The following is a 21,226-nucleotide window of genomic DNA, read 5'->3' on the forward strand; positions in this document are numbered from 1 at the left end:
GAATGCATTTGACAGGTCACAGGAAGAGGTCAAATGTTTGCTGAAGAGCAGAGTGCTGGATGAGCAGAAGAAAGAGCATTTGAAACAACATTTTTTGAACAACTGGTGTGAGGATCCTGAGAACCTGAGAGACGTGTTGCCACTACAATATCTGCAAACAAACCTTTGTGCACGTGCTACCTCCCTCACCTGACAGTGGAATTTTCCCAGGCTCTGTGGGTTATTACAAGTCAAAAGCTGGTATATGGAAACCTCTCCTGTTCTAAGATATCACTCTGCTTTGCATCATCAGAAATGTATGACTTTTTATCCTGACCAATTAAAGGAAATGTTCTGTATTTAATTCCTATCCTCTCACTCCATTTTAAACTATTTCAATAAACTTTAAAGCTTATGATCATCAAAGCCTTGTCATCCACTCGAGAGTGACATTCACTATGTTGTGAAAATGAATCCAAGTTGTAAATAACCAGTAAAGACACCTTAAGGACACACCAGCTAATGGGCCCCTACTGGTCCCAGAGGAAAGTCAAACTCTCACCTGCAGGTGGCGCTGGCACAACAGACGCCTTCAGTTCAACTTCATTTTCCGGCAAAGTTATTATTAGGTTATCACCAGCAGACACCATGAGTTCTTTCACTAAAAGTTAATTAGAAATAGTACGTTTCATCATATACTTCAATGATGTTAAATTACTGCCCTATGATAGATTTGTTTTTAGTATCCATAAAATAAAATAACACATATTTTTGTAATAGTTCTTCATGCGATTTTATCTAAGATACTTTTTTCCCTCTGGCTAGTAACTGAACTGTGCCCTATATTATGTTGCAGGGTAGATTTCATGAATTTAAAACTGTCAACGTGAGTAGGCACTGTGGAGAAAATAATGCTTCAGATCGACTGAGCAAGGTGTCGGTGACAAGAGTTGCGTGAAAACAGGTAGTGTACTGCGGATTGGGTCTATTTTCTCTCTTGCTTCCAGCTTTGCTTGACCCCCTGGTATGTGCTATTTTTAGTCTTAAAAAGATGGAGTGTAATCATAAGTGTTTCTGTATCATTAATCACACGCCACTCGGTTCTGATAGTAACCCCATGAATTACTGCAATGGTCTTGCTCTTGGAACCTTTCCAAGAGAAAAGCCAGTCAACCTCAATATAAAAAGGCTATTTTAGCTCAAGCAGCAGGCACATCCACTCTCATCAGAAGCACTTAGTCACTAAATCAGCATTCAGAACAATGCTTGTTTCCTTGCTCTATAACCAGGATTATATCGATAAGTTCAATTGGCTTGACTCAACTGGACATTAGTCTCCCTTGTAAAATACAATTGAGATAAGTCAAGATATCACATAGAGAAAAGCAAAGATTTTTTAAAACGCTGCGTGCTCTCTAGAGGTCCCAGCTGCTTGGAGATGTTAGATGGAGATGTGGCTCATTTAAATCTACTTCTCTCAGTCTGTACTCAGTCCCTCGAGTGCCTTCCTAGACCAGCTGCAGAGGCTTCGCTGCCCTCTCTGGCTCTTCTTCCCTGTCACTTTCACTGACTCCTTTCAAGAAAAATCAGCAATTGTGGACCTAAAAGGGATATTGGTCCAAACCCATCATTTTACAGATAAAGAAATTGAGCCCTGGAGAGGCAATATAAGTTGCTTGAGGCTATGTGGATCATTAGTAATAGATCCACCAATATCTAACTAATTTAAACGTATTTATTTCAACAGCCACTTATCTACAAGATTAAACTCTGATAGGCTCTGTTCCAAGGACCTGAAGATTATCAATTCATTTCATCCTCTAACTACTCTATGCAATAGGTGCTACTAGAACTCAAGGATGCTAATTCCCAGGCCAGTTTCCTTTTCCATATACTATACAGCTCCTCCACCATTGTCCTTCTCTCTACTGAAGCTCAGGATCAAAGTAAATAACCAAAGAAGAGAGGGTAATCCTCAAAGTGCATTACCCACAGAAAGGCTCAGGAAACATGACAAAAGTCTCTAGTAACTTCTTTAGGATTAAACCTAATGGGAGCTTTTCAATCCTCCTGTAACACACGGCCCCTTCATCACTTCTTCCAACGTGGAACCCTCTCCTCTCTCCTCTCAGTCCGCGCTCTCCTCCTTCTCTACCTCTCTGTCACGGCCACTCAGTCAGCTCTATAGGCTCCTTCGGCTCTCCCGGCTCCTAATACAATGACAGCTCCAAAGTTCCACCCCTCAGGCCTCTCCCCAGCCCACCCCGCGGCTCTCCCTGGAGGGTCTTCAACTATCACCTCTACACCGATGACACCTAGTCCTTTATCTTCAGCCCAACCACTCATCTAATTTTCAGTTCCATGTGTCCAAATATCTTAGAGTCCTTTTACCTTCATCGTGACCTTCAACCACTTACCAAATTCTAATGATTCTGCCCTTCTAATATCGCTTGAATCTGGTTCCTTCCCTCCATCCCTGCAACCACTCACTACAGTTTTTTTAATGGATCCTCTTGCCTCAGGTCAACCCCATACTATTTTCTTGATATCAATCTGATCATTTCACTTTCCTGCTTCAAATCATTCAGGGATTCTCTCTACTCATCCAGTAAAGCACAAATTCCTTAGCACAGAACTCAGGATCCTTCAAAATACTGCCCTGCTCACCACTCTAGACTCAGACCTTGCCATTTCCACTCCGTTTACATGATCAGTGGCAGCCATACTGAACTCCTTATCGTTCTTCCCAAAATGCCCCTTGAGCTCTTGTCCCTCTGTTCCCTGGCACAGGCAGTGAAAGAGAGGATGGGCGGGAAATGCCGAGCGTGGTGCCTGGCCCTGGTAAGTGCTCAGTAAATGTAATTCTCATTATTGTTATTACACATGTCACTCCCTCGACCCGAACAGCATGCTGACTCCATTTTTGCTGGCTCATCTGTCCTAGCATTACCACCTCTGGAAAGGCTTCTGTGGCCCCTCTGAGCCGGTCAGCCGGGCTGCTCCTTTTCTGCTCCCATAGTAGCCTCTCAAAGCACTTACTGTACTGTATCAAACCATCTATTTGTCTGTCAGCCTCATCCTCTAGACTATAGAGTCAAGGAGGGAAAAGACAATATCTATTCATCTTTTTATTCCCAGCGCCTAGCATCATTTCTGGCACACGATAGATGCTCAAAAACGTGCCTGGAGGGAATGAGTAAACTTTCGAAGTTGTCACTACTATATTCCACAGCGTGTCTTCAGCACATTTCTTCCAGTTATATTTTTTAAATTACCTGTCCTGGGAGCAGATACAGGTTGCTGAGATGGGGTGGACTCAGTGGGGAGGGTGCTAGTGGGAAGGGTTGAAATGCTATGCTCTGTGCTCCATGGGGTGACTGTGAGAGCTGGGCTTTTCTCCACGGTGGCTGGGCTGAACTCCAGGCTGGTTGGAGAAGGATTATGGGAAGGCATTAGGACCTAGGAGATCAATTACAAGGATAAGTTGTTATGGGGGAAAAACAAAGGTTGAACTCTTTAAGACAACACCATGTCATTGACTTTTTCAAAAATTAGATTCAGTAGCATTTGAAATACCATGTCTAACATTGCAAACCACTGGAACTCTAGACCATCTCTTTTAAACATTCTCTGCTACCTGCTAAAACGTAAGGCAACTCTGGGTTGGAGAATTATTATAGGCAAACATACACATACAGAAAACATTCAAGATAAAAAGAGAGAAAATACTTAGAGTAGCAATAATTGAAGACAATCAGATAATTCAACAATGAACAGGTTTCTAGAGTAAATGATCTCTATTCATATCAACCACTGTACATAATTTATAATTTAAGATTATGGTTATAGGGTTATCCAACTTAAAGTTTTAAATTAAATATTATGTGCCGGGGGAAAAATCTCACAATATGATAATAAAATGCTCTTCTGAGCTTCAACTGCCAGTGACTGGAGTTGAAGCCAGATAAGTAAAACTCAGGCTAAGAAGATAGGAGACCCAAAGGGGAAGTTGAAGTGTGAAATCCACAGAAAGAAAAGCTGTAACTCAAATGTTAACTAGAGAGGGGGGTGCTGGTATTTACTGAAAACACAGCTACTCTTTTTTGCAGTTCACTTAGCCACATAAAAGAAGGTAAAATGTGTTAATACTCAGGGATGGGGGAAAAGAACACCGTTAATCTTTGATACTTTATTTTTTAATTGAAAGTCTTAAGAATGTTTAAGACAAGTACAAGGACAGAAAAATATGAAAACTTTGAAACGAAGAATACATCAAAGCAGGAAAAAAAACTGATAATCTCACTGCTTAAAAGAATGTTTAGCAAGTTTTAATGGTTGAGATTATAATGTCTAGTCAATTCAATCCAGCTTTCTTCACTTATTCTAACCTAAGCACTGATATCTTAAATAATATTTTCCTTTTTAAAAAAAAAAAATCTTAATTGGTTTATGTCCCTTTACATTCTGATTTGCTCTATTGTATCTTGAAATACATTAAATTCTCCCATGACCTGTCCTTTTGTCACTTTACTGCCACCTGCATTCGGCTTCTCCTGATCAACACACTCACTACATCCTCACCTTGTCCTGGTGTTTCCCAAATGAGCAGTCTCTGAGCTCCCAACTACTCTCCCCACAGCGCAGCCTCCTTCTCTATCTCCCTGACCTTCTGCTGTTAGCACTTGAACCTTCCCTCTGTTTTGGGTGTGTCTGCTCTCCCAAAGGTGCCCATTCTTTTCACCTGTGTTTTTCATGGAAAGTTCTGTACAGCTTATGTTCTCTCCTTAGTATCTTGCTCCTCCTATCCAACTGATTCTTATCACTGGTGAGTTTCTAGCAACCTCAGAACCTGTTGGGTCTTGAGGAAACTGTAGGGGGTCAGAATGTCACTCTAAAATGTAGCACTTTGGCATGCTGATCATTCTGAAAGAAAGGTACTTGAGAAACAGCCAGTGCAAGAAGGACACTCTGACCCTCCTTTGTCCCCCCTGAAAGCAAGAGACAAATCTCCCATGCAAAAGGTACCCTTCCTTTCAAGGATTATCTACAACTTAATGCAGCTCAAAAAAATTTAATTGTGACTATAGGGGAAAATATGTACTTTCGTGGAAAATAAAACACTGTACCAGGAGGATAGAAGGGATCCTTATCACCATAGAGAGGAAATTTAGGGCTGAGAAGGCTGTCGAAACAAACCTCGTGTTAAAGCAACAGGCCCCAAATAGAGTCGTTTATGTTAAGCCCCCAAACCAAGACTTAATTACAGTTTCAGCTCTCCCAGAAATGGAATCTTAAACCAGTCAATCAGGAATAATTTTGAGGTAATCTGCTTGATAAACCCCTACTATCCCTTAAAGGAAAGTAACCTTGTAATAACCAACCCACTTTTTTGCCTTATATTCCTTGTTTCCACTCCTGCCTAAAAAAGTTTTTCATTTTGTACAGCTCCTCGGAGCTCCTTTACATCTGCTATACTGGATGCTGCCTGATTTGAATGCATTTTTGCTCAAACTCTTAAAAATGTTAATATGCTTCAGTTTATTTTTTAACAGATACTTATCTTTAACAGATACTTTGTCACCAATTTATTACCCCAAGCCTAATCCTCTCTGGCTTGTCAATTCTTCACAGACTGCTTCTTTGTTTAAAAGATACAAAGCCTTCCTGCTTTGGTCACCTCTCATATTTTTATGGGGTCTCCAATACATACAAGAGTAAATTTGTTTTTCTCCTGTTAATCTATCTTATGTCAATTTAATTATTACCCCAACCAAAAAACTTAGAAGGAAAGGAGGAAATTTTTTTCTGCTCCTACAAAACCTACCACGAGAGATTTGCAAAGCCTCTGGCTACACGCATTGTGTATATGGGCTGGCTCCAGAAACTTCTATAAAACCTCATTCATCTGAGATACCAGTAGAGGCATCTCTAAGGAGAAGCACTAAATCATCATTAGGTGGCTGACTTGTGAAGGCAGAAGAAATAGTTGCTCTTTTAAACAGTCTGGTCACGAGCGCACAACAGAGGAAGAGGGTGTTTTGTTTGGAAGGTTCTGAGAGTAATCTTTTTAGATGATACCTTAACAGGTGCCCCCAAAAGGAAGCTTCGTGTGAGGTGTGTCCTAATGAGGGCCGGGCTCTGAAAGTGAACTCAGCCCCTCCCACCCTCTCCTACACACACCAGCCACACCCACCTCTTTTCCAGAGCTGTTGCTGGATTGCTCCTGGAGCTGAAAAGTCTCTTTCTCCAGTTCCTTTCCTGAAGGTGGAGTAGTGACCAAGGGAAGCAAAAACCTTCCCCCGGGGGAGGGTTTTGGGGCCGGGGTCCATGCCGACTCATTCAGCTTGTGGAGCTCTGGGCCCTCCTGCTGCTTCTCCGCTGGTGTTGCTGGGCTGTCTCCAGCAGAGGAGTTGAAACCTCCCTTGCCACCGGCCGGCAAGCCCCAATCCGTGTACTCGGCACTTCCTCGGGGCTCCTGCTTGCTGATGGGCTGGAAGAGGCTCTGCTCCAGCTCTCTGTAGTCATCTGAGTACTCAGACGTCTCCTCCAGGCCCCGATCTTTGCCCAGGAAGGCCAAATCCTTTCTGATATCCTCGGGTGAGTCCCCCCAGATTCCTGACGGGGCACCCCTGTTCAGCATCACCTCCCCGTAGTCCAGCAGCTGTGCGGGCCTCTGGGCAGGCCTGAGCACAAAGGTCAGGTAAGACCTGATGGAGCCCATCTTTTTGGGCTCGCAGTTCTCTTTGTGAGGGCAGCTCACCAGGTAGCAGCGGCCCTCAAACCACCAGGCCAGGTCACAGCTGTACAGGTCACAGCAGGCGGATGTGCAGTCTACCACGGGGGTGGTTTGAGGCACTGGCATGATTTTGCTAGTTTCCAAGTTAGGAGAAATGATGGCATTGGAATACGTCCTCCCCTCACTGCACTGCGTACAGGCACAACCTACAAACACGCAGTCTCCAATGAGGAAGCGAGGCATATCACTTCTGGCAAGCAAATAAACCACCAGCATCTCCTATAGAAAGTCCACTGCTTTAGAGCCCATCCATCAACAGCCCCATCCATACATCTGTCCTCCCATCCTTTCACCCCCACCCATCCATCCATAGGTTCTTCGACCCGTCCAACTAACCGTCCATCCTCTCTCTTTATATAATGTTACTCCACTTAGCGAAGAGAGGCATTCTTTCCTACGTGTGTATTGCTTTTACACTATAATATTTTGCTCCTCACCCAAAAGCCAGCTATAAAGGTTTACTTTAGGAACAATGTCATGTTGTTGTTAATTGAATTTTTAAACATCTCAGGTTATTCTGATGATAGATCAATTCTGATGACATATCAAAGGAGAGAAAAACTTGTCCTAAATATAGGTCTATAACAACTAGCTTTAAGCACAGTCTGAACCATGAACTACAAATGTTGCCCACTGGCAAATACAGCAGGCAGGAGAGTCGTGCTACGTAAGTGTGATCTGCAGACACAGTGGAGCAGGCCACAAACTCTGTGACCAGTCCATAAAGAATAAGGGCAACTGGGGCTTTTAGGAACCTCTGTAGCAATGTGTCATTCCCTGACATCCAAGGACAAAAATCACTTTTCTGCTTTTTTGTTTATTTTGTAAAACAAAGAATGCTGCCCACCCTCCAGTTCTACAAGGATGAAGTCATTACCCACCGCAGTCACTGACAGTACACCCAGAAATGAATTCAGGATGAGAAACAGGATAAGGCGCTCTGTGCTTTGGAAAAACAGGCCCCATAGATAGTTAGATGCATATCTTAGGAAGAATTTTAATGAGCCCAGATTCTTGTATCTTCCCATACATAGAAAAGCACTAAAATCATCAGCTGAGATATCTGTTCCTTGTGACTAGCAGTAATCGGTTACTAAAATGTGTGCTTGACTGCACATATTCTCTAGCCCCAAATCATACATATATGGGCTTCTCCTATCTCTTCAGAACAGTTCCCTTAGAGCTACTGAGAGACTGTTTCCTGGGCTATAGTCTTCAGGAAGGTCCCTGGATAAAACTGAAACCCACAACTTTTACACTGTGCATTTTTCTTTCAGTAGAAATTGTTTGTTGATTTTTTACCAAAGAATCTGTCGGTGGTAGATTGGAAATAAAAACAAATCAGTCCCTCACCACATATAGTTTGATGAGCACCGTTCTGCAGAACTCAGAACAGCAAAGGATCTCTTTTCTAGTGAGGGCCCATCACTGATCATTCTCTTAATAACTGTTACATTTTTCATAAGGACAGTCAGAGATTACTTCTAACTGGAGGTAAGAGAAATGGTTAAATACAGTATAAGAATCATCTTATTTTTTTTTACCTGTATACATATCACCATTGTTATAAATTTTTAAGAATCATTCAGTGACTAACACTGACTCTACAGGAAAATCTAATTGGTCCAATTCAATAAGAATTAGATATAATAAATATACATCTTTCCCAATGAATAAGCTAGCAACAAACTACTTTAATTCAACTGAAATGACATTTTCTCAAACCAAATCTACTTTTTAAAAAAATCACCTTTATAGTTTTAGCCTTTTATTTTCTAAAGAAAAGCTTAGTCTCAGATACGGAGAGGGGGAAAAAAATAATTCTGCTGAACATAACAAAATAGCATTTCTAATTGAGGTCAAGAGACGATGAAGCGTATAAAATAGGCAGGTAATCTCCAACTCCCAGCTCTACTCTCAAAAATAGTGTCCTTATTTGTAAAGATATCACTACATTCCTTTAAATGAAGGGGCCTTTAAATGAAGACTCAAACTAGACATTTCTTTCAAACACAAATGGCAGGATATATTTTATTTCCCTTGAACAACTGTTGGGTCCTCTCCTTTTGGGCAATATGATTCATAAGAACTATCATGTTTCATTTCTGGCTCTGGCCACCAGAAGCTTAAAAGCCAACTTATAAAACTGTGTCACAGAAACCATTATACAGGGAAAAGGCTGTGATCCTGGAATAAGCAAATTGTTACACGTGGGTGAGAAGCATGGCAGGAACCTTCAACACAAAGCTTAAAGCAGTTTTCCATCAGGTTGAAGGTGGAGATCGCCATTTATTGGGTTGGCCAAAAAGTTCGTTTGGTTTTTTTCCATAAGATGGCTGTAGTAGCACTTAGTTGTCTTTAACTTCATTTGAAACAATTTTGTTAGATTCAATTGTGACAGCTGTCATATCAGTGTGCATTTTAAAAAGTCTTATCAAAATTGGTGAATTTTTGTGTAGCCATTTTAATATTGAAGATGGAAGAAAAAAGCAACATTTTCGGCATATTATGCTTTATTATTTCAAGAAAGGTAAAAATGCAACTGAAACACATAAAAAGATGTGTGCAGTGCATGGAGAAGGTGCTGTGACTGATTGAACGTGTCAAAAGTGGTTTGCGAGGGGTGGGAGGGGTGGGATAGGGAGGGTGGGAGGGAGGGAGATGCAAGAGGGAAGAGATATGGCAACATATGTATATGTGTAACTGATTCACTTTGTTGTAAAGCAGAAGCTAGCACACCATTGTAAAGCAATTATACTTCAATAAAGATGTTTAAAAAAAAAAAAAAAAGTGGTTTGCGAAGCTTCGTGCTGGAGATTTCTCACTGGATGATGCTCCATGTTCCGGTAGACCAGTTGAAGTTGATAGCAATCAAATCAAGACATTAATTGAGAACAGTCAATGTTATACCACATGGGAGATAGCCGACATACTCAAAATATCCAAATCAAGTGTTGAAAATCATTTGTACCAGCTTGGTTATGTTCATTGCTTTGATGTTTGGGTTCCACAGAAGTTAAGTGAAAGAAACCTTCTTGACCGTATTTCTGCAGGTGATTCTCTACTAAAACGTAACGAAAACGTTCCATTTTTAAAACAAATTGTGACGGACGATGAGAAGTGGATACTGTACAATAATGTGGAACAGAAGAGATCGTGGGGCAAGCGAAATGAACCACCGCCAACCCCACCAAACGCTGGTCTTCATCCAAAGTAGGTGATGTTGTGTATATGGTGGGATTGGAAGGGAGTCCTCTATTATGAGCTCCTTCCAGAAAACCAAACGATTAATTCCAACAAGTACTGCTCCCAATTAGACCAACTGAAAGCAGCACTCCATGAAAGAGTCTGGAATTAGTCAACAGAAAACGCATAATCTTCCATGAGGATAACACAAGACCGCATGTTTCTTGGATGACCAGGCAAAAACTGTTACAGCTTACCTGGGAAGTTCTGATTCATCCACCATATTCACCAGACATTGCAACTTCGGATTTCCATTTATTTCATTCTTTACAAAATTCTCTTAACAGAAAAAATTTCAATTCCCTGGAAGACTGTAAAAGGCACCTGGAACAGTTCTTTGCTCAAAAAAATAAGAAGTTTTGGGAAGATGGAATTATGAAGTTGCCTGAAAAATGGCAAAAGGTAGTGGAACAAAATGGTGAATACCATTTTCTTGGTGAAAATGAAAAATGTGTCTTTTATTTTTACTTAAAACCCAAAGGAACTTTTTGGCCAACCCAATACCTCTGGGACAGATCATCATTTTGTTCTGCAAAAAATCACCTGAGGACTTCCCTGGTGGCGCAGTGGTTAAGAATCTGCCTGCCAATGCAGGGGACACAGGTTCGAGCTCTGGTCTGGGAAGATCCCACATGCCGCGGAGCAACTAAGCCCGTGCGCCACAACTACTGAGCCTGTGCTCTAGAGCCCGTGAGCCACAACTACTGAGCCCATGTGCCACAACTACAGAAGCCCGTGTGCCTAGAGCCTGTGCTCTGCAACAAGAAAAGCCACCGCAACGAGAAGCCCGCGCACCGCAACGAAGAGTAGCCCCCGCTCGCTCCAGCTAGAGAAAAGCCCGCACACAGCAACGAAGACCCAACGCAGCCAAAAATAAATAAATAAATAAATAAATAAATAAATTTATTAAAAAAAAAAAAAATCACCTGAATGGGCTGTTTAGATATACATACCTTAAGCAGAGATCTGAACACGAAATAAAGAAGTTTGAAAAGGTGGGTTTCCCAACAACTAAACCATTCTCCCTTTGGGCCAAGTTGCCATAATTACTTTAGAATCTATTAGACTCACTCAAGAACGTTCTTGAAGAGATCAGAAACACTCACATGTTTGTCCCCTCTACAAATTGCCAGCCCAATCCATGAACACAGTAGGCACTCCATGATTGTTGACAAATCAATAAAATCATCGGTTAGCATCTTGTCAAAGGTAAAGAGGATAGAGAGAAAAGACAGACAAACCCTAAATAACATTATTTGGGCTCAGTAACTCAGGAACTTTGAATTAATGAAAAACACCTCATAAGAAAAAGACAAAAAGCAGTGAAAAAGTGGGGATTTGAGAGAGAGAGAGAGAGAGAGAAAAGAAGGCTCAAACATTAATGACAGCATTTTCCAGAGTATAGAGTACACTAAGTGTGGAATAAAGGAACATCTTGCCTTGCATACTAAGCAGTGGTGAGTCTAATAAGATGGATGGATGGCGTGGGGAGAGTAATCTGCAGGAAATGATAAGGCTTTCCCGATTGTAGTGTTTCCTGAAGTGGCCCTTGTATGATCTAAAACTGTGCTTATAAAAATTTAGATGCTTCAGACTCCTGAGTCACACCCAGTAGAAGTTCTGATTCAGTAGGTCTGGATGGGGCCCAGGAAACCAAATTTTAACCAGGGTCACTCTCAGGGAAGCCTCAGCATGGTTTTACCATACTTGGACAAACCCCGGATATAAAACCAGTTTCCCTGGCCATATCTCCATCCTCAGTCTTTGGTAAGTTCAAAGGGGCTTGGCTGCCTTGCCTGGCCTAGTTGAGGCATGAATCATCAGAACTGATGCTCACCAATGATTTTATGCCATGGTGTGTCCACAATAAGCAAACAGACTATATGGAAATAAAGATTTACGATAAAAAAAAAAATGTCTGTCATTTGCTTTCCAAGAAAGATCTGCTATGCAATTCTTTTAAATAAATACATGAAGTTTTCCTAGTATATATGAAATGTGATTTTATTTTCCCCAAAATAGTCATGATAAAAAATTTAAATGCCTGTTTCCAGAAACCACTTATGCATGAGGTCTGCCTTTTTATACGTGAAATAAGTCTATTGGAAAGCAAACACACAGCACCTTCATCTCCTCAGGTTGATCTGAGTTACTTAAGCCAAAGATAGGAAGTCCAAGTGTGATGTCTGGTGGTGTCTCCAGGGTAATGGTTTCCTACCTGTAAGGGTCACCAGCAGCAGCAATGAAGAGAGCGCACCTGTGGGGGGAGCCATTTTGCCCCACATGGTGGGTGGAAGCTGGCTTCTGAGATGGCCCTGAGAGGTCTTTGGTGCAGGCTTCCTTTGATGTTTCTTAGGAGCCAGATTCAGCCTCAAGAACTTCAAAGGAAAAACAGAAAAGAGACAGGAAGGAAGAAAAGAACAGGTAAATGCAGAAACATACAAAGTTATTTCTATTATTTATTCATGGCAATGGGAAGTCTGTCTTGTTTACATCCCAGGGCCATAGTGGGGTTCAGGGCGGGACACGCCAAGATGTGCCACTTTGGCATGTGGATTATTTCAAGCTGGAACCAGTCAAGGTCTAAAGGATTCAGGAAGAATCTTTGACCTTCCCCCTAACTGCCCAAAAGGATTTAGATAGAAGACCTGTTCCAGGAAGGGACCTCTCACCATAAATAAATACAGTATAATGTGAACTAGGTGTGGTAGACAGGGAGGAACCTAGCAAAGTCTGTTTGTTAAAATTCCTCTCTGTGTTCTTCTGTCTCTGTATGATGCAGCAAACATTTGTTTACCAAACATGTGCTCTTTTTCATCTTCCTATGAATTGCCTTCCTTCCCTTTGAAGTCCCAGACCCCTATCCCCTTCTCCTTGGTCCAGGATGACATATATACCTCATTTTACTGACTCTCATTTTACCTGGAATCTCTCACATTATGTGGATTTCCTGTACGTAAGCAATTAAATTTGGTTTTCTCTTGTTAATCTGCCTCATGTCATTTTAATTATTTGACCAGCCAAAAGGACCAAGAGGGGAAGGGGGAAATTTCCCCCACCCTGACAACCATATCACAGGCAAACCATCCACTGAAGTTTGTTCAAATAGCAAGTACAGTTCCTAAGAATGGGCAAAGGGCTTCTCATGCTTTCTCCCTTTATAAGCCAAACCTAGGGAATGAAATAGAATCAATCATACTACTATATTTCATCAATTCTAACATGTAAATATTTTCATGCTTTACCATCTCTGAAATTGGGATGTCTTAAGTTGGCCAAACACTGGGCAGAAGATAATGCCATTGCTTGTACACACATGTAGACTATGCAGAACTGGTGTCAGAGGCTTGAAAGAAGGCAATGTGAAGCACTCCTTTCAGAACTGCTGCATCCCCAATGCTCATGACGACACAGAGGCAAAATTGTGCAGAAAATACACAGACCTCACTAAATGCCTTGACAAGTGATTCAGCAGAAATGGACAAATATTGTCAGGAAATTTAAACATACCTTAATGTATATTCACTTATATTTCCTTTTTATATATGCACAAGAAAGACTCAGGATAAAAATCTGCCGAAGCAACCCCCCAAAATCTCTTTCAATGTGTAGAAATAGTTTACAGGATAAGAAAGTGATGTGCTATGGTATAACTGACAGGATTTCTTTCTTCCTTCATGGTGTTTAAAATAATGATGGCTCTTCCAATCATTAGCATCTTAGATTCAATGAACTAGAGTAATATTAGCATTTTATTTTTGCCTGGCACTTTCTTCAATGTGATCTTCACAACAACCCAGGCAATATTATAATCTATGCTTTCGATAGCATGAAGATGATGAAATTGACGCTCAAAAAAGTTCACTGATTTGCTCAAGGCTGAAGAAGAACCAGTACGAGGAGGTCTGGACTCCAAGTATTTGTTATTTCAAATATGTACCAAGGCTTCCAGGAGTAAGCACACCTAGATAAGGGCTTCCTAGTGAGTGTGCCAGAGCCTTGCTGTGAGTTACAAGTTGGTATGTTACGGTGAACTAGAGTTTAGTCCCAGTGCACACCACTCTCTCCCCGCCCATTCCTTGTTCCCCCCCCACCCACACAGCTTACACTTGTTCTTTTGGGAGAGAACAAGACTCATCACCTTCCCTCTTCCCGCCCCCTTTCCAGAAGCATCTCAGTACATTTAGGAATTTACACGTGAACTAGGGATGACAAGGAGTGGGACACCCCAGCAGAGGCCTCCCAGCTAGTCATTTAAGAATGACGTGGAGGATTCCATAACAGACAGGGTCTTCCTCCCGTTATAGTAGCTGAAAATGCCACATCCTCGCTTTCATGACATCCTCTGAACCCAAAGTGCTGTCCTGGAACAACCAGACACCCTCAGAAACTGGTGACTTGAGGTTACAGGGAGTGCAAGATTCCACCCAGTGGCGTGGTGGTGGAAGTGTCATACAGTAACATTTAATTTCCAGAGGAGCAGCAGAAGTGATTCCAGGCTTGTGTTGAGACCCCAGCATTAGCACTGCCGGCCCTGCAGGTGAGATGTCTGTGCCCAGTGACAACAGCGTAGCATCTTCCTTGGACTAGGTCTGTCACATTCCTGGCTGTGTAGTTTCCAGCCTTGTTTTCCCAGTTCCCCAGAAACTAATGTTGTTTAAATAAATTCCTTATATTGCAGAAATTAGCCAGAGTTTTGTTTTTTTTTTTGGATACCCTGTGTTCAAACACAATGACAAAGATCCACCAGAGACACAAATTTCCATTTTGCTATGGTTACAACCAGAAAAGCTATGATCGCTGGAGAAAGACCGGAAGGGACTCAGTCTTGGGTTCACACACTGAACAGTACTTAGGTTCATACATTGAAGTTCGGGTGATTTTTTTTCCTCTTTACCAATATATTGTGTATTTTTCCATATATATGTTATTAAAATACACAAAATTTGGGGGAAAAAATGATGTGGTAATCTAGGGGAGGTGAGGGGTATCAAATGACAAAACAAACAATTTAGTGATGAGTTGGCTGTCCTTTGTTCAAGGGAAAACAATCCACGGACTGGGAGAGTACAGGATGTCATAAGCAGTGGACCACTCGTCCTGAGGGATTTTGGGCAAGAGTGAGTTTTATAGAACATTAGAAGTGGCAACGTGGAAAAAGGGCATGACTGGCTAGGAGGTCGGGGATTTCCTTACAAGGCAAGGAGGTCCTACTTTCTAGGGTAAGGTGAGCTAGCTAAGCGGAGCTGCAGGATTGCGATTGGTGTATCTGAGGGTTCCTTGACAGGCGTTTCCCATAAGTGCAGCTTGAGGCAGGAGATAGATGGGCCCCAGGCTGAGCAGCTGGAGATGATAGCAGGAGCAGAAGAGGAGCTGAGTCCTGCCCAGATAAGAGATAAAGAGACCACATAGTCCTCATTCTGGAGGTCAAGGAGACCTTCCTGACTACACCTGTGCAGAAAGGCTCCTCGGGGGCCAAAAGGGAGGGGTTCCCACCCCATAATAGGTGATGTCAACCTTTCCACAGGCCTCTGACCTGGAATCCATCTTGGCTAAGAGATGCAGACGCACACAGGGGAGGACCCTGAGTTATAACCAAATACGGACTCAGAGCCAGGCAAAGCAAGATGACTGGCCAGAGGAAACCCAGAAGAAATGCCCCATATAAGTGATTTAAACTACCACGAAGGCACAACTGTCTCTCTGAGCCCACCCATGTGTGTCTATTCACATGTACTTTTTTTTTTCCCTCCTAATAAACACTTTACTTGTTTCACTACTTTCCATCCCTTTGTTGAAATTCATTTCTACAAAGTAGACAAGCCAGGGCCTTGTCACTAGCCACTGGCCCTCACGGTCTAGTGGTTAGGATTCAGTGCTCTCACTGCCACAGCCTGGCTTCAATCTCTGGTCGGGGAACTGAGATCCTGCTTCAAGCCGCTGCTGGCCAAGGCCGCTTGAGATCAGGCTGACTGTGGTTTAGATTTGTGATGTGGACCGGGCCACGGGGGCAGCTTCCACTTTGTAGGTCCTGATAGGTGAATCAGCTTTATCAGAGGCAACCAGAAAGAACAAGGAGCCTATTAAAACAGTCAAACCCAGCATCCTATGAGGAGGGCTTGGGAACTGCTGGACCTTGCTTTGAGTCTTCCTCAAGAAACAACTCAAATCACAAGAAGGCCTCCCACTGAACTGCGCTGGTGGCTCTGTCGTTGACCACTTGGAACAAGGTTGCTGCCCAGCCTGCAAGCATCAGTGCCCGGGGGAGTTCAAAAGAGGCCTCCAGGGGTTCTGTGTTATTGAGCCGAGTTAGGTCAAGAGACTGGAAAGGAACCAGAGTGAAGGTGACCGAAGGTAAATTCAGGAGGCGGGTATAACATTTCTCTGTGTCAGGATAACAGGGGCCATCAGAACACGAGTTTCCAATAAGGTAAAGGGGAGAATGTGAACGTTCAGTAAGCGTCCCGTAAGCTTCATGCCTAACAACCCAGAGAGGGACCGCCTGCTGGTGCAAACAGTTTGCCACTAATAACTTCCTTGCCCTGCAGCAAAAAAAGTGTGGTTTGGGATGGGAAGTGGATAGAAGAAAAGATTGGCCATCTCCTGTCTGCAGTAATTGACCACGCCCTACCTAAAAGGCAGGAGAAGAGCAACTGGCCCTCCCGTGATGGCTTTCAGCCAGCTGCCAAGACGCTGCCCACAGTAGCAAAGGTGCTGTCAGTCGGGGGCAGTTGGTCAGGAACCCCACGGATAAAGACTGGGCCCCTGCCATACCACAGGGTACCTTCAGCCGAATTAATAAAAGGTGCATCTCTGGGCAGACACTGCTCCAAAGGCACACAGCCCAGTAAATGGGCTGTGGGCCAGGTTTCCAAACCCTTGACCCTTTGGCAGACGCCCTTGTGCAATGTACCTTCACAAACATATTGTACCTGGAAAGCTCTGGAAAGCAATTATCTGAGTGCAAACTTACAGTGCTCAGCAACAAAAGCATTTCCTATTCTCAACATCATCTGTAAGGTTCCTTTATTCGGTACATTAATATAAGCAAACAATGGATCTCCATTTCCTCAACATTAAAAGGCGTATGGATTTCATGTTATCAAAAATCTTTTTAGCTCTAAGTTTACAGGGGCTTTTTTTTTTTTAAAGATTTTTTTGATGTGGACCATGTTTTGAGTGTTTATCGAATTTGTCACAACATTGCCTCTGCTTTATGTTTTGGCTCTTTGGCCGCGAGGCATGTGGGATCCCAGCTCCCCGACCAGGGGTCGAACCCACACCCCCCGCATTGGAAGGCGAAGTCCCAACCACAGGACTGCCAGGGAAGTCCCTAGGTTTTGGTTTTTTTTTAATACATATAGAGCAGGGGTCCCCAAACCCCAGGCCGTGGATTGGTAGCGGTCCGCAGCCTGTTAGGAACCGGGCCGCACGGCAGGAGGTGAGCGGTGGGCGAGCAAGGGAAGCTTCATCTGCCGCTGCCCATCGCTGCCCATCGCTCCCCATCGCTCACATTACCACCTGAACCATCCACCACCCTCCCCCCAATCCATGGAAAAACTGCCTTCCACAAAACCAGTCCCTGGTGCCGAAAAGGTTGGGGATCGCTGATATAGAGTACCTCATGAGTTAAATCATGTTTTGACATATATTTTCCCTTCTGATCCTGATAATAACTCTCTCTGAGGTAGGAGTTCTTATTATTCCCATTTTACACAAAAGGAAACAGAGTTTTCGAGTCAGTCTTGAGACTCTGGACCTCAGACTTGCCCTGTAGCTGCCCCAGTCCTCCTCTACGGTTCTCGGAAGTAAGAGCATTCGGCTCTGGGTTACTTAAGAAGACCTCCCCTCTTTCCTTATTATTCAATCTCTGAATTGCCTGATTCTCTTGACAGAATCGTGCCCTCTCCTGCTGCTTGCCTCTGCCTACCTTCCCGTTGTTTCATGTTCTCATTAAAGGGAAAGAAAAATATTAAAGAATTCACATAGAAAGCCTCACTAGCTTCCTAAAAATTTCAAAGATAGAGCTGAATCTGAGCGGTAAAATAGGGCTTTTAAAATAAGGCTTAACAAGTTCAAAACGTTATAAATAGTACAGATGCATAGATCCTTACATAAACTCTGTATGGATCAACTTTATACACGTGAAGATCTGAAAGAAATGCCCCTCCCAAGGTGAAAGTAATTTTTTTCTCCCTTCTGATGATTTTTTTTCTCTTCCTTTTTTCCTTCCTCTCTTATCTGTATTTTCTATTTTTTTAATACAATGAATACACCTTACCTTTGTATTAATAAAATACAATTATATTTTCATTTTTAAAGAAGGCTTAGGTATTTTGCCATGGTTGTTCTAACATAGCATTTAAAAAATAAAAAAAAAGTTACCGGGGCTTCCCTGGTGGCGCAGTGGTTGAGAATCTGCCTGCCAATGCAGGGAACACGGGTTCAAGCCCTGGTCTGGGAAGATCCCACATGCCGCAGAGCAACTGGGCCCGTGAGCCACAACTACTGAGCCTGCGCGTCTGGAGCCTGTGCTCCGCAACAAGAGAGGCCGCGACAGCGAGAGGCCCGCGCACCACGATGAAGGGTGGCCCCCGCTCGCCGCAACCAGAGAAAGCCCTCGCACAGAAACGAAGACCCAACACAGCCAAAAATAAATAAATAAATAAATAAATTTATTAAAAAAAAAAAAAATTACCAAGCTGTATGTAAAACGGTTATTTCTGATTCCTGATATTTCTGGCCTAATCTTGTTCTTGAACATCACCCCATCTCTGAGCTTCCTGTCATCCGTGACCATCCCGGAAGCCTCACCCCAACTGTTCTTTCTCTTTGGATGATGGTGATGACATCACTGACTCAGAGATGACGTAAGGCTCAGGGATGGTGTTAGAGAGCGAATGAGCCCTAGGAATGGGCTGAGCTCCGAGAAGAGCAAAGCACAGAAATGTATTCAGCAAGGAATGATGGCGCACATCTTGTCCTGGACAAGAAAGGGATGAGCGTCAAGGATGCAGGAAAAGTGAGGCTCAAAGACTGCTGGTGTCTATTCAGTGCGTGTCCTCCCCTTATTCCTTAGTAATAAGATTCAGATAATTATTTGGGGCACGAGGGTACTTAACTAAAAGACTACATTTCCCAACACCCCCTGAAGCATAGTGGGGTCATGTGGTTAAGTTCGGGAAGATCCCACATGCTGAGGAGCGACTAAGCCTGTGCGCCACGGCTACTGAGCCTGTGCTCTAGAGCCCGTGAGCCACAATTACTGAGCCCGCGCGCCTAGAGCCCGTGCTCCACAACAAGAGAAGCCACCACAATGAGAAAGCTGCGCACCACAACGAAGGGTAGCCCCCGCTCACCGCAGCCAGAGAAAGCCCGCGCACAGCAACGAAGAGCCAATGCAGCCAAAAATAAAAAAATAAATTTATTAAAAAAAAAAAAAAGTCACTGTAGTAGCTGTGACCAATAAACTCAAGTCAACCAAGTAGGAAGCATCCCGTGGCCTCAGGCAGGCCTCCTGGGACTACGGTGACTGCGTGCATCTTACACAGACGGTTCAGATGACGACTGGAGACAGTATTACAAATCCCTGAAATATGCCAGAACAGACACCTTGAGAAAGGAGAGCAAACTCATCACATGACTCTCCATGTCCTCCTCTTCCCAGTCTTCTTTCCAGCATCGACCAGCCTCCCCTACCCTGCCTATAGCCAGCTCAAAAGCCAGTTCTAAGAAGCCTTCCTCAGCTTCCCGAACATAACCTCCAAGCTTCAGTCATTGCTCCATCCCCTCGGGACACATCCCAAGGCTACATTATCACCACAAATATAACATTGTATGAAAAGTACATCAACATTTGTAAAAATTCCATTTATTTCATAATGTCCCTGGCACTTTACATGCACTCATTTTAATCCTCTGTAACCCCTCCAATTGCATATTATTATTGCATAAATTATGAAACTGAGGCTCAGAAAAGCTAAAATGTCCAAGAACTGGAACCCAATCCAGGTACGTCTGACACCAGAGAACATGTTCTTTCCACTATTCTGTACTGCCTTATGTGTCTCTCTCCATTAAAAGAAAAAAAAAAAGCTAATTGGGTTTTCTTCTAATTTATAAAAGCAATAATATCCAATATTAGGGTATAATTAAATATTATTGTATATCCCGTGGATGTATAACATCCATGTATTATTACTATGAAGTCTATGGTCCAGTACTACATGAAAAATGCAGATTTTAAAAAGAAAACAGTATTACACATGCATGGGGAAAGTCTGGATTTCTGTGTCTAGCAAAATAGCAACACAGCAAAATATTGAAATTACTGGGGAAAATATAACAAACACCTTTTAAATATATAACTGCATTCACAAGAACACAAGCAAAATCCCCCAAGGCTGAAAACAAACAGCTAGAAAGCTGGAAAGCTGATGCTGAGGCAGCAGCTGCATGAGATATCTGCTGATCTCTAGAACCTAGAGACGCGAGTTTCATGGCTACAACACAGACAGAAGTTAGAGCCTTGGGTGCATTCGAGATGAGGTGTTGGAACTAAGGTGCCTCATAAAACCAGGAACCTTTTAGAGATGCATCCTTGTGGGTGAAAGGATGAACTAGAAAAAACAAAAAAAATCTGGCCACTGTGCTCTGTGGAAAGAAATAATTCTCCTTTGAGAATTGACAACCACAGGTTTGCTCCATTTTTCATTACAAGTTTAGTCCAATTAATCCCAAGGGGAGAAATTACCTTTAAGTGGTCCTGGGTTGGTAATTCCCACACATACCTGGCAGAGGCAATGATAAATCCTTTCTGGAAGAACTCTCTTCAACCCCTGGAGAGAACCCAGACAAACATGAGCTTAGAATTCCAAATTACAAAATACACAGGCACCATGAAGAAAGGTAATAGAAAAGAAAGACAAGAGAATCAGGTCCCCGAGCTTTTCAAATAATGAAATCATGGCATACAAATATAAAATAAGATGCTTAAAATATTTAAAGAAAAGAAAAAGTAATGTATAAGATTTGCACACACACACACACACACACACACACATACACAAAGACCCTGGCAGATTTGAAAAATAACTAAGCACAGGTGTAAAAATAACAAGATAACATTTTTTGCTTATCAAAAGCTCAACAGATGTGTTAAAGAGCAGATGAGACACTGCTGAAGAATTCATGAGCTTAGAAGGT

At 42.7% G+C, this 21,226-nt stretch overlaps 1 protein-coding gene across 2 annotated transcripts in view; it reads right to left on the bottom strand.

Annotated features, from left to right (window-relative positions):
• Nucleotides 1–20,820, bottom strand: part of KIAA0319 (KIAA0319 ortholog) — a 54,815-nt gene extending 33,995 nt beyond the window's left edge. Inside the window, exons 1-5 of one of the 2 annotated variants that reach the window (XM_061194876.1) lie at nt 20,775–20,820; nt 12,240–12,399; nt 6,173–6,921; nt 3,255–3,438; nt 542–640 (exon numbers count right to left, since the gene is read on the bottom strand). In XM_061194876.1, coding sequence (XP_061050859.1) covers nt 542–640; nt 3,255–3,438; nt 6,173–6,921; nt 12,240–12,306 — 1,099 coding nt within the window. In that variant the 5' untranslated portion in view covers nt 12,307–12,399; nt 20,775–20,820. Of the gene's footprint in view, nt 1–541; nt 641–3,254; nt 3,439–6,172; nt 6,992–12,239; nt 12,400–20,774 lie in introns of those variants that run through there. The other variant, XM_061194875.1, reaches the window with a different exon arrangement.
• Nucleotides 20,821–21,226: the final 406 nt, after the last annotated feature.

This window comes from Eubalaena glacialis, chromosome 7, assembly GCF_028564815.1.
Source record: "Eubalaena glacialis isolate mEubGla1 chromosome 7, mEubGla1.1.hap2.+ XY, whole genome shotgun sequence".
In the NCBI taxonomy this organism is placed as follows: Eukaryota; Metazoa; Chordata; class Mammalia; order Artiodactyla; family Balaenidae; genus Eubalaena; species Eubalaena glacialis.